This window comes from Notamacropus eugenii, chromosome 7, assembly GCF_028372415.1.
Source record: "Notamacropus eugenii isolate mMacEug1 chromosome 7, mMacEug1.pri_v2, whole genome shotgun sequence".
Taxonomy (NCBI): domain Eukaryota; kingdom Metazoa; phylum Chordata; class Mammalia; order Diprotodontia; family Macropodidae; genus Notamacropus; species Notamacropus eugenii.
Window position 1 is genome coordinate 35,815,898 of NC_092878.1, and position 13,695 is coordinate 35,829,592.

At 41.2% G+C, this 13,695-nt stretch overlaps 1 protein-coding gene across 9 annotated transcripts in view; it reads left to right on the forward strand.

Annotated features, from left to right (window-relative positions):
- ASB2 (ankyrin repeat and SOCS box containing 2) overlaps nucleotides 1-13,695 on the forward strand; it is a 164,640-nt gene that overhangs the window by 91,926 nt on the left and 59,019 nt on the right. Inside the window, exons 1-2 of one of the 9 annotated variants that reach the window (XM_072622474.1) lie at nucleotides 11,724-11,995; nucleotides 12,866-13,021. The exons of 5 other annotated variants lie outside the window; for them this stretch is intronic. Coding sequence is in view for 2 of the 4 variants with exons in the window: in XM_072622479.1 (XP_072478580.1) it covers nucleotides 13,033-13,036 (4 nt within the window). In the remaining 2 variants the exon portion in view is untranslated. Of the gene's footprint in view, nucleotides 1-11,723; nucleotides 11,996-12,846; nucleotides 13,037-13,695 lie in introns of those variants that run through there. 3 more of the 9 variants (XM_072622479.1, XM_072622471.1, XM_072622473.1) reach the window with 3 other exon arrangements.

A 13,695-nucleotide genomic window follows, 5' to 3' on the forward strand; every position in this document is an offset into this window, starting at 1 on the left:
TGGGATTCTGTTTCCCAAATGGAGGGGTCACTGTTCCAAGCTTCAAGTTTTTTTTTTTTATGCAGTTGTTTTCAGAGGTAATTCTGGGGACCTGTAAGTTTTGCTAGGACTGGGGGCAGGACTCTCTTGCATCTCCTGTACTTGGATCTGGGTCACAGTCCTGAGTGCTAGAGGAATTTGAGAGAGAACTCAGGTGAGTCGCTGCCTCCGAAATATCATGAGTTCCTAAGAGGAGTGTAAAGAATTATGAGGTATGGCAAGGTCAAAGGGGTCTAATCCTATATTAGAGATGGAGGAATTTGATACTTATAGTTAGACCCATAGTTGGAAAGGCCAAGAGAAACTTTTTGAAAATCTTTGTACCGGGGAAGAAGATTCAATACCCTGATGGTCTGAGCTCAAAAGAGACTATGAAACTGGATACCTGAAGCAGTGAATGGGATTAGCTAACCTGTCAAAACTCCCATGCTAAGAGCCACAGTCTGGGGATCTCAGCCAGAGAAAGGGAATAATAAGGCAAGAATGGACATTTACAGCAGTGGCCTGCAGTCTCCTTTGCAAGTGGAATAGGAGACTGATGATGTGGTGTGACTTAAGAAGGTCCAAGAGTCCACTAGAACATCTAGATGCCATCCACTTCCCCACCACCATCTTGTCCCCAGGACTATAATCTCTCCAAGTCTTTTGGAGGAAGACATCAGAACTTCATGCTAAAATGCAAATGTGATCTAGAAAAGTATCTTCTTACGAGCTGTTGGGAGACAGTGTGGGTGTAGTGGAAAGATCCCAGAATTATAATAAGGATACAGAGGTTCATATTTGTCTCTAAGATTGCCTTAAGTGAGTCACTAATCTCTCTGAACCTCAATTTTCTCATCCATAAAATGGGGAGAACATGTAATGAGTTAGTGCATGTAGAGGTTTTATAGACTTTACGATCGTTGGAATGTGAGCTATTATAATAAATCGCTAAGAATAAAATGCAATGGCTGGAAGTCATTAATATCCCAGCTTGAATTAATTGTTTAAAGGATTTAGTCAGTCACCCAGATAAACCCTGAGGGAATGGGTTTAAGACAGTAGATTTTTGTGGGGAGGAGAGAAGTAGGAAAGAAAGAAGGGAAGTGAAGGTCCAACTTCCAGGGGAATTATTGCCAAGGAAACTGGAGAGCTTGCTGTACTTGATAATTAGGAGAGGATATCTCCAATTTGGTGAGCCAATTGGCAATGACTAAACTGACCTTTGAACCATAGAAGGGGTTCTAATACAACCCCTTTATTTTTCAAAGGAGGAAATTGAAGTCTGAGAAGGTGAGGTGACTTATGCTAACAAGTGGCAGAGTAGGGACTCGAACCCAGGTCTCCCAGTTACCAGTCCAGTGTCCTTTGTACCATACCAGGCTACCTTCTAGAATATCAATTTTCTACAAGGTAGAAAACCAGTCATTCAATTTTTTGGAAAATTCTGTGTAAAGTGTGATTGAGCATACAGGTATGTTACCATCTGGTTACTCAAAGAATGAGGCCATTTAGGGGAAAGGACACAATGTTGGGAATGAGGACGCTTGGGTTATTAATTCGTTAATTGATTTATCCCAGCACTGACACTACCCAGGTGGGTAACTCCGGTGAAGCCATTTTCCTTTCTGGGTCTCTGTTTCTTCATTTTTGAAACGAAGGGATTAGATTGCCGTGGAAGTTCTTAACTTTTTCTGTGCCATGGACTCCTTTGGTTGTCTGGCAAAAGTCATGGACCTTTTCTTGGAATCGTGTTTTTAAATGCATAAAATAAAATCCATAAGATTACAATGGAAGCCTGGAGTTAATAAAAGCAAAAATGTCGTTTTTTTTCCTTTTCAATATCACAGATACTCTGGAATCTATTTATGGATCACTTGGGGATCCCTGAACCTCAGGTTAAGAACTCCTTCTCTAAAGAATCTACAAAGTCCTTTCCAGCTTTAATATTCTGTGTTCTAAATTCTAACAGTCTGTTAGAATCTTTCAGTTCTAATGTTCCATGTTACGTATTCTCACATTGTCTGTTCTAAGGATTAATTTTGTGGGAGAAGACACATGAAATGGAATGAAAGACGGCATTAATTGAGCAGTACAGTCAGTAATTATAGTACAGTAGAATTTTGGAGAATGGGTGGATAGGAAGGTTTTTCTTGAGTTAGGTGAGTCTTGAACTGGGTCCTGAAGGATAGATAGAATTTGGATGGAGATAGGAGAAGAGGGCGAGAAGGAGGACAAGGGGTCCTGGGGAATAGAATGTTATCATTCTCCCAAACTGCTTAGAGACTGTTGACTATTCAGTGATGATTTGAACAATATCCAGTCAGTTGGATTAGGAAAAATAATATTCCATTCCTACAGCAACTTGTGAGTGTGTTATTGACATTTGAAAGGACTAAGTCAGGAGATTGCCAGGATTTCATTCCAGTGCCCCATGTGATTCCCATGTGTTATCATCCCGAGGGAGGCTAAGGGTGCTGAGAATCACAGTGTTATTTTTGACAGCAGCTGTACTGGCCAGCAGCCGCCAAAATAAAGACAGGGCCAGGTCTGGCAGGGGGAGATCAAAGTCCCTTAGGCTTTGTCATATCATGATCAAAATGTGAATTGCTTCCAAGAAAGGAGCCTTGTCAGAACTTTCATAATGTGTGACCTTGGTCAAGTTGATTAATTACTCTGCCTCTCAGTTTCCCTATCTGTAGAGTGGATATTGCTATGTCTACTGTGTCTATATGAAGCTAATATTTTACATTTAAAGTTTGAGGCTATTAGTTAGTGAGAGACTCTTTTCCCCCCAAAGCCACTCAAAAGATCTCACTGGGGTCCTTTCAAGATACCACTCAAATATTAATTCTCAGCTTTATGACCTCCCTTTGGGGTCTTTTTTCATTTTTTCATAGTTGATAAGAGGAAACAAGTGATAGAAAACAAACAAAGGAATGCTGTTGTAGGATTACTTGAGCTCTGTCCTTAGCCTGTATCTCCCAAACATACATATACTCAAACACACCCATATACAATTAATTGATCAATCAATCATTTACAATGTGCTTACCATGTCCCATGTGCTAAGTGCTAGGGGTACAAAAAAAGACTGAAAAGTAATTCTTGCCCTCAAGGGCCTTACATTCTATTGGAGGAGATAACATGTAAATACATATATACAGAAAAGATAGATAGAAAGTAGAGGGAAGGTGTCCCTAGAAGGGAAGGCCTTAACTGCTGGAGGAACTGGGAAACGCCTTCTTCAGTAGGAAGGATTTGAGTCAAATACTGAAGGAAGGGAGAGAGAGATTCTAAGAGAAGGAGATGAAGGGAAAGAAAATTCCAAAAGAGGGAGATAGTACACACATGTACCCCAATGTAGTGATGCATGTATGTATGCAGAAACATACATACATACAAACACACTTTTTATGTTTTTCAGTCATTTCAGTCATATTTAGACTTTTTATGACCCCATTTGGGGGTTTTCTTGATAAAGATACAGGAGTGGTTTGCCATTTCCTCCTCCCATTCATTTTACACATGAGGAAACTGAGATAAACAGGGTTAAGTGGCTTGCCCAGGGTCACACAGCTAGTAAGTAGCTGAGGCTAGATTTGAACACACACACACACACACACACACACACACACACACACACACACACACACACACACACACACACACACACACCCCCTTCTGCCCAACTCTAGGAACTTGATACCACCTGGAAGATAGCCAGGCTGTCCAGGGCCTGGTTTTTTAAGTGTGTACTAGTTCATGGGATCTCCCAGAGGTGAAGCTTCCATGTTAATGAAGACATTTCGCAACCTTCCAGAACAAGCTAGCACTAATCACTTCTCCCTGTATTATTAACTCCTATGGGTGGGGTGGGATGGGAATGTGCCTGCCCTTCTTGTTCTAGGTCCCCATTTGCATTCTCCTATACTTTTTCCTCTACAATTCCTCCTCAGATTTCCTTGTTACCTTGTTACAGAACTTGGACTCCTTGCCCAGAAGCAACCTTCTCTCAGCAAAGGGTATACCATGGATACTTTTAGTCCTTTTTCCCCTATTAATGGTCAAGTCCTCCAGAGCCCAAGAAAGCTCTTTGAGCTGGAAAGAAGTTAAGGACATTGCTATTTTAAAAACTCCATTTTAAAGATGAGAAAACTGAGACTTGAATTATAATATTACACCAGGATTAAAAAGCAGTTCAACTGATTTCCCACTTTAGGGCTTTTTCTAATATACAGCACTATAACTTAAGGTTGGGACCAATATATTTGTTCCTATTGTAGTGCCTAGTATAGGTTGTTGATCAATCATGCCCAATTCTTTGTGACCCTGTCTCTTGGCAGAGATACTGGAGTGGTTTGCCATTTCATTCTCCAGCTCATTTTACAGATGAGGAAACTGAGGCAAACAGGGTTAAGTGGCTTGCCTAGGGTCACATAGCTAGTAAGTGTCTGAAGCCAGATTTGAACTCAAATCTTCCTGACTCTAGGCCTGGCACTCTATTCACTGCATCACCTAGCTGGCTACTCTGAATTTATTCATTCATTTTGAGTCCTTACTATGTGCTTACTATGGGCATTGCAAAAAGTGCTTCATGATATACTAAGATAAGTAAGATGCTGTCATCGCCTTTAAGACATTTATAATCTCATAGACAAGACAAGAGTTGAAGAAGGAAATGGCAAAAAAACTGTGAAAAGTGGGGAAAGGGAGGGTAGGAGAAAAGAAAATGAGAAAAGTAGAACAAAGGGGAATATTGTGTTGTGCTTTGGAAGGAGTGATGAATTTTGACTCAGAAAACCTGGATTCAAACTCTGCCTCTGTTGTCTTTGTTCAGTTGTGTTTGGCTCTTGGTAACCCCCATTTGGGGTTTTCTTGGCAAAGATACTATAGAAGTGGGTTACCATTTCCCTCCTCAGTTCATTTTATAGAGGAGAAACTGAGGCAAACGGAGTTAAGCAATTTGCCCAGGGTCACCTAGTTAGTAAGTGGCTGAGGCCAGATTTGAAGTCAGGTCTTCCTGACTCTATCCACTGTGCCACCTAATTGTCCACAAATCCATTTCTCTTGCTTACTACCTATGCGACCCTGAGCAAATCAGCTCCTCTTTTTGGGTCTCAGTTTTCTCATTTGTCTTTTTTTTTATTATTATTAATTTATTTGTTTTCAGTTTTCTACAATCACTTCCATAAGTCTTAGATTTTCTCTCTCTCTCTCCTGCCACCCTCCCCTAGATGGCATGCAATCTTAAATGGGTTCTATACATATTTTCTTATTAAACACATTTTCACATTGGTCATGTTGCATAGAAGAATTAAAACAAATGGAAGAAACCATGAGAAAACCCAAACAAAACAAAACATAACACAAGAGAAAATATTCTGCTCCATTCTGCATTCCAATTCCACAGTTCTTTCTTTGTATGTGGATGGCATTTTGCCTGAAGAGTCCTTTGGAAATGGTTTAGGTCCTTGCATTGCTGTAAAGAGCTAAGTCTACCAGAAAAATTCCTTGCACACTGTGATTGGTTCTCCTGGTTCTGCTCTTTTTACTCAGTATCAGTTCATATAAGTCTTTCCAGGCCTCTCTGAAGTCTTCCTGTTCATCAGTTCTTATGGCACAATAGTATTCCATTACATTCATATACCACAACTTGTTCAGTCATTCTCCAACTGAAGGGCATCCCCTCTATTTCCAGTTCTTGGCCATCACAAAGAGAGCTGCTATCAACATTTTTGTACATGTGGGATCCTTTCCCATTTCTGTGACCTCTTTGGGATACAATCCTAGAAGCAATATTGCTGGGTCAAAGGGTATGACATTTTTGCAGCCCTTTGGGCAGAGTTCCAAATTTCTCTCCAGAATGGCTGGATCAGCTCACAGCTCCACCAACAATGAATTAGTGTTCCAACTCTCCCATATCTTCTCCAATATTTATCATCATCTTGTTTTGTCATGTTAGCCAATCTGATAGGTGTGATGTGGTACCTCAGAATTGTTTTGATTTGCATCTCTCTAATCAATAGTGATTTAGAGCATTTTTTCATATGACTATAGATAGCTTTAATTTCTTTCTCTGAAAACTGCCTGTTCGTATCCTTTGACCATTTGTTGTTGTTGTTGCATTTGTCCTTCATTCTTGAAGAGGACCATGACATCAAGACAATGACATGACTTGCAGTTGACTTTGATTTGAGTGAGGGAGGCTGTGAAAGGTCACCAACCTCACTCTTCTCCTGAGCCATCTGGGTCCAGTGGCCTGATATTCATCAGGATGACTGGAGATGGTCAAGGATGCAGTATCAGACCCTGGCACCTCATTCTCACTTTGACCGATATACACCCATTCAATGAATAGGCTTCTTTAAGTAGTTGCTCAAGGGATGGTTCCTTTAATAAAAAAAAAATCAACCTGGTAGGGAAGACCCTCAGAGTTCCTGGGTAAAAGAGAAACAATTACTATTTAGTATTTAAATCCACTTTGACCATTTATCAGTTGGGGAATGACTTAGTTTTCTCATTTGTCAAATGAAGGTAGGGGTATGGGGGAGTAGTAGACAGGATCATCCCCAAGGTTGCTTGCAGCTGAAATCTTTGATAACAGAATATGAGACAGAGCTGAAAAGGATGATTAGAGACCATCTGGTTCAATCTCTTAATCTTCCAGAAAAGGCTCCTTAAGCTCAGAGAAGGGGTTTTATTCACGGCAAGTAGAGGGGATGGCGGAGCTGGGATTAGGACTGGATTTTTTGGTTCCCAGTCAAATTTACTTTCTGTCAGAAAGCATTCTGCTCGTTTCCTAGCCTAGGTGATGATTCTCCCCTTGACTCCTTTCCTTCTTCCCTCTTCATCTTTAGCTTGGGTAGTTGGGAATTGTGTGTATATGTGTGTGTGTGTGTGTGTGTGTGTGTGTGTGTGTGTGTGTGTGTGTGTGTCCTTACCTTCTTCATCTTTAACTTGAATAGTTAGAGATTTAGGGAAGTTCCCTTTCCTTCTTCTTCATCTTTAACTTGAGTAGTTGGGAACTTGGAGAGGGGAAGAAGATAGAAGCCTGATTTAGTGAAAAGAATGCTGGTCTCAGAGAGGAGATCATAAAGTCAGAGCTAGGAGAGACCTGAGAAAGCATCTAGTCCAACAGCTTTATTTGATTAATGAGGAAACTGAGGGCAAAAGAGATAGAATGACTTGCCCAAGGTGACCTAGATAGCAAAGGACAGAGGGAGGACTCGAACCCAGATCCTCTGATTCAGATGCGGTACCCTTTCTGCTGCTTCACCCAGTCTCAACAGACTTGCCTCCACATTCTCATCAGTAGTGATTAAATATCTCTGCTTATGACAAACCTGGGGTTTATGAGAGGCAGTGTGGTAAGAACATGGATTCTGGAGTTATATCAAATTCTTCCCCCGTGACCTTGGGAAAGTCACAACCTCTCTGGGCCTCATTTTCCTAATTTGTTAAATGAGGAAGTTGAATTAGAGCCCCCAACAATGCCTCTACCAGCTCCTCAATCCCAAGTTTCCTGTCTCATACTTCCTAAGCAAGTCACACACTCTCCAAGTTCTAATTCTTTCATTTGTCAAATGAGGATGATAATAACTGTGCTGCATATCTTGTGAGGTAGGTGCTTATATAAATGTGAGTTATTATTATTTCTTGGACTGAATCCTCTCCCCCTCCCGGGGCTTCTTGAGAATGTTATCCTTAAATTAGATACTTTATCCATTCTAGCCTCTCCACAATACTCTCTTTCCAGATTGACGTCCTATTCCAGGCCCTCTAGTGCTGTGGTAAACAAACCCACCTGGAAGGGAGCCAAGAGAGACTGACTTCCTTTCACATTCAGCCTTCTGGCTCAAGGCTTCTCTGAGCTTCCTGTGTAGACTTGTTGAACCTCAGTGTGACTAAGGTATGGAGCATGGATATCTTGCTCTACAAATGAGGTCAGGAAAATTCCCATGATCTGCAGACCCCTACACTAGGCAGATTTTCCTGGCTTGGTTGGCCACATTTTCCTTCCTCATCCCTGAAAATGAGTAGGTTTCCTCAGGGGAAATCTCATGTGTCTTCATCCCCACAGACCTTTGAGAGGATCTAAGTTTGACTTTCAGTTCTGCTAACCTTCTCTGTGACTCAGTTTCCTTCTTTCTAAAATGAGGCTGAAAGAGATGATCTATAAGGTCTCCTCCTGCTCTAAATCCAATGAGCGCATTCATGTGAGGGGAAAAAAAAAAAGCAAAAAACCCTCACATAAAATCTTCCAACCCTGCTGCCAGCCTGTAAATATGACAGTCTTTGGCCACTGTCCCACTGGCAGGGAGTCTCAATCTGAGGATTAGCCCTGGATAACTCAACTTAATGTGAGAAGGATCTTGGAAAAAAAAAAAAGACTGTTTGTTTGGTTTCCTCTACCCCTCCTTATTAACTTGTAAGTAACTTGAAATGTTATTCCCTCCTGCCTCTTAACTTTCCCCTTACTTTTTTATAAATACAATCCATTCCTCTGATCTGTTATCATCTCAAACTTAGGGGGAGATCAGACATCCCAAGAAATAAGTTTATAGTAACCACTGTCCTTTTTGAATTTGGACATCTTGAAAGAAAAGAAGTCCCTGACATAGTCAGTAAGGCCTGGGTTCAAGATCTACCTCTCATACATCCTGGCTTAACATCTCAGGCCATCCTTAAGGACTACTTTCTTTTCAATTCTAATTAAAAATGTAAGGGAAAGAGATTGGGCTTTTGAGTTCTACTATATAGGGATGTCCCAAGTGAGGAAGCACCATCTAAGAAGAAAGGTCAGCATCTTCTCTGCAAATTACAGTTATCCACTGCATCCTCAGCCAGTGGTCCTGACTTTCTTCTTGCCATGATGGGAAAAGTGAGTGAGACTGACTACTGTGTGAAACTCTTCCTCACTTCAATTCAATTCCTGCACAAGTCAAGATGTCACTTGATAATGTCATTGGTCTCCTTTGAAAATGAAAGACAAAACAGAATCCAGGTGCTGATCTGCATTGGTGAAAGGAGTTTCCTCATTGGAAGTAATCAGAAGTTTTGTGGGGAGATTAGACCATGTATTTGATCCCTCTGACTCAGACTAGAGGCAAACACCTCCACATAAAGGAAACCCACTACCTTGTCAGGCCCCTTTTGTTACATATTGCTACATCTCCAGTTGCTAAGCAGTGAAATATAATTGTATCTCCACTAGTACAGCCAAGGACCAGAACACCAGGCCAGTACTTGCTCTCTCTCCCTAAACATCTTCAGCTAGCAGAAGCATCTCTATTTAAAAATTAGTCTAAAGGAATTAATTAGGAGGAAGCTTGATGGTTCAGTGGGTAGAACTCTTGGGCCTGGAGTCAGGAAGACCCAAGTTCAAAATAGGCCTCAGATACTCACTAGCTGGGTGACCTTGAACAAGTCACTTAATTTCTGTTGGCCTACTTCATTGGAGAAGGAAATGGCATGCATCTCCAATATCTTTGTTTCTATCTAGTATCCTTGCCGAGAAGACCCTGTGCAGGGTCATGAAGAGTTGGATCCAACTGAACAATTAATTAGTCTCTGATGGTGTAGAATTGCAGACACCAGCAATCAGATGGCAGAATATTTTTGAGGAAGGAGGGGTATGGATTCCTGTTGGCCCTGAAATTCTCTCCCCATAGACTAGATTCAGCCAAGGAGTAAGACTGACGCTGTCACCATGAGCAGGTGGTGAGGGGAAACAGAGACAGAGGAAGCCAAGAGGACCAGTGTGGGCACTGAAAGCCTGGGTCCATATGGTCAGCACTTTAAGAGGGTTAGAGAAACCACATTTTCCCATGAACTTAATGGAGTTCTCTTTTGTAGATATCATTCCATGCCAAAAAAACAGCCCATTACGTTAAGTGCTACCCACTGGAAACAGGACATTTCTCTCCCAGGGTGCCGGGAGGGAGGGGGGAGAGCAGACTGTTCCATGAGGAGATGACACGGGGAGAGCAGCTGCAGGATAGGCTGCTCAATTTGGAGGGAGCCAGGGGCCCCCAAGCCCCATGACACCACTCTTCCCCTCTCCCATCACAAGTCCTTAGCCATGTTTAGTCAGGCCTTCCATATAAACCTTATCCCATCTGGGCCTGTATTTTTTTTCCCCTTAAAATACAATTTCTCCCTCTGTAGTCTCCCTGGGGTATTATTATGTATAGAAAAGCCTTGGTGTGTTTACTTGGGAAATATTCATTATTCATCACAATCCATTCTTCTACAGGGTCACTTTCTCCATGGAGTCTGTTGATACATTTTTTTCTCCTGCTGCCTTAGGGTAGAACAGCTGTGAGATCAGGGGGTCCTGGGGAGAGACTCCCTGGAGAGGCTCAGCTAGACAGCTAGTGTTTTTGGGTACAGGAAGGTGGGGGGGAAGATTTAGAGGGACTTTTAAAATCCTCTACAATGACTGCCTCAATTTTTCAGATAAACTGAAAGCCAAAACAATTGATTTCTCTATGGTTACATTGCTAGGGGCAGCATTGTGACTCAAGTCCAAGTCATCTGGGCCTTTTAACACTTTGTGGTCGTTCAGTCCCATTTGGAGTTTTCTTGGTAAAGATACTGGAGTGGTTTGTCATTTTCTTTTCTAGATAATTTTGCAGATGAGGAAACTGAGGCAAGTAGGGTTAAGTAACTTGCTCAGAGTCACACAGCTAGTAAGTAAGTGTCTGAGGCCAGATTTGATCTCAGAAGGGTGAGTCTTCCTCCATCTAGGTCTGGTACTCTACTGGATCATCTAGCTGTCTTTTTTTGAAACTCCTGACTCCAATTTCTATATTCTTTCTACCTGAGACCATACGACTTGAATTTCAGTCTTTTCCTGCACAACTTACTATTTGTGTAACTCCGGATGATGCACTTTTATGATTTGCACTTTCTTCACATGCAAAATGAGATTAAACTTGATCACCTCTAAGATCTCTTTGACCTCTGTGGTCCTATGATCTTCAAGGTCCCTTTCTGAATCTATGATCCATTGATTTAGCATCTTTGCTCACCTTTGCTATGAATTCTTCTATGTGTTTGGGCAAACCTTCAAATGCTGAGTTAAAATTTTAACTATTGCCAGTAAGCTCTGTGACTTTAGTTATAAGTCAAGCCCTCTCTCAGGATCTGTTTTCATCTGTAAAATGAGGAGATTTGACAAATGACAGCTAGAATCTCTTCTAGATGTAGTGTTCCATTGTTGAAAGTTATCCCTCGGCTCTATCGTTCTATATTCCACAGTCCTTTCCAATGCTAACATTCTATATTCTAAGGTATCTTCAAGCTCTAACATTCTGTGATTCTAATTTCCCAGTTTAGATATCTAGAACATGGTGTCACCATAGCCACTCCAAGGCTTAGTAACTAATGCCTTGGAAGCTGTTGGATTAACCATGGTGTGTATGTGTGGGGTGGTAGTAGGGGTGGTGATAAGTTTCATCCTCCATTGGAGATCTGTTTCTTGGGTGACTGGAGAAAAATGGGCTGAGATTAAACTTTACATTACTGAATCCTTACAATAATTATAGCCATTAAAAAATTCAAAGATCAGGATGGCGACTTATATACGTGTGTTTGGTTAGAGACAGGGAGAAAAGAGGAGAGGTTCTATGATGAGTAAAGATGGGAGGTCTGCCTTTTAAAAACACTGGCTTCTATCCTCTAGGTCTGTTTGTAAGTTCTTTCCAAAACTAATTCCTTTGTTTTCTAATTTTTTTTCTCTTATTCGTGCAGTTTATTTCCCCATTAGCATTTAAGCTAGTTGAGGGTGGTGTGTTTTGACATGTGTGCCTACAGTACTAAAGCACAGGGCTTGTCACAGAATAAAGCTTAAATCATGCAGGAAAGGGAAGAGAGAAAGAAGGAAGGAAAACGTCTTTTGGTGAGGCTGTAGGATCAGAACTTGGTGTCCAGAGATACTTAAGTCTTCACTGGTACTTGGCTCAGCCATCAGGTAACATCTTGTTTTCATGAGTATGTTTTGTCTTTCAAAATACACTATAAATGTATAAGAGGGTCAGTTCTGCCACATCCTAGCTGTGTGGTCTTGTGCAAGTCCCCTAATACCTCTGAGCCTCAGGTTCCCCATTAATGAAAAAATGAAAGAGCATTTATTAGTTTTTTACTGTGTGCCAAATATTGTACTAAGCACTGGAGATAAGAGATACAAAAGTGACATAGCCCCTGCCCCCAAACAACTTACATTCTAATAGGGAAAGAAAGATTAATAGCAGTGAGAATGTATATGGTACTTCCTAATTTGCAAAGTACTTTACAAATTACTTTACAAATATTTCACTTGATCCTTACAAAAACTCTGAGGTAAGTAGCATTATTATTCCCCTTCTACAGATGAGGAAACTGAGGGTAGTTGTGCTTAGTTTTTGGTTGTGTCTGACTTTTCATGACCCCATTTAGGGTTTTCTTGGTAAAAAATACTGGAGTGGTTTGCTATTTCCTTCTCTAGCTATAGAGATAAAATAATTTACCTGGGGTCATTCGATAAGTGTCCGAAGAAGGATTTGAATTCAAGTCTTCCTCACTCTAAGCCTTCCATCCACTTGTATCAAGGATCTGCTGGGCTGGTGGTAGCCAAGGAAGGATGTTTTGGACTGGAAATTCACCAGGAGTGTGAGTAGAATAATAAGGCAGTCCATTCGCATGTCCATCCAGAGCCAATGGTAGTATTAACTTGATTACAATTCTTAGAGCAACATGTGGAAAGCAGGGAGGGAACAGGGAGGAATGTAGCTGCCAAGTAAAGAATGTCCAAGATGAAAGTGAGGCCTGATTGGCCCAAGGAGTTCATACCTAAGTGTCTTAGTTCCTACAGGCATAACATTTGGAGAGGTCTGTTTGGAAGGTAGAGCAACTGTAGGAGTAGTGATGGGATGAAGGTGAGCATTCATGAACTTAGAGGGTTTGAAGTATCTATGGATGGAAGTATTGATACCTGCAGGACCTACACTGGAAGGCTGAGGTGAGATCAAAATGAGTATGTGTCTCTCTATATATTATATATCATATATATAATATGCTACATGTAATATGTGGCAGCTAAGCGGGTACAGGGGATAGAGTGCTGGCCCTGGAGTCAGGAAGATGAGTCTCCCTGACTTCAAATATGGCCTCAGACATTGACTTAGCTGTGTGATCCTGGGCAAGACACTTAACCTTGTTTACCTCAGTTTTCTCATCTATAACATGAGAAAAAGAAACGATAAACCACAGCAGTACCTTTGCCAAGAAAGCCCCACATGGGGCCGTAAAGAGCTGGGCATGACTGAAAAATGACTATGCAGCAACACAAAATACAATATGTGTATAGGTGTGTGAATACATGTGTATGTTTGTATGTATAAATGTAAAAATATGTATGTATCTGTATGCATATGAAATCATCTCATTTTGTAAACCAGTTGCCACATAAATGTCAGTTATGCACATCTTTGGGATTCATGACTGTATACTTTAGGACTCCTATTTTGATTTCCTACCTTTACTAGACCTCCAATATTGTGAACTTTGTGCTTTTACATGGGTAGTTGTTTTCGGCAGACTAGGGGGTACCCCACACATATCCCTGGTTTCCTTAGCGGAGACTTGGAGCCAAGAAAAATGAGAAAATCTTCCAAAATATACCCAACCCTTTAT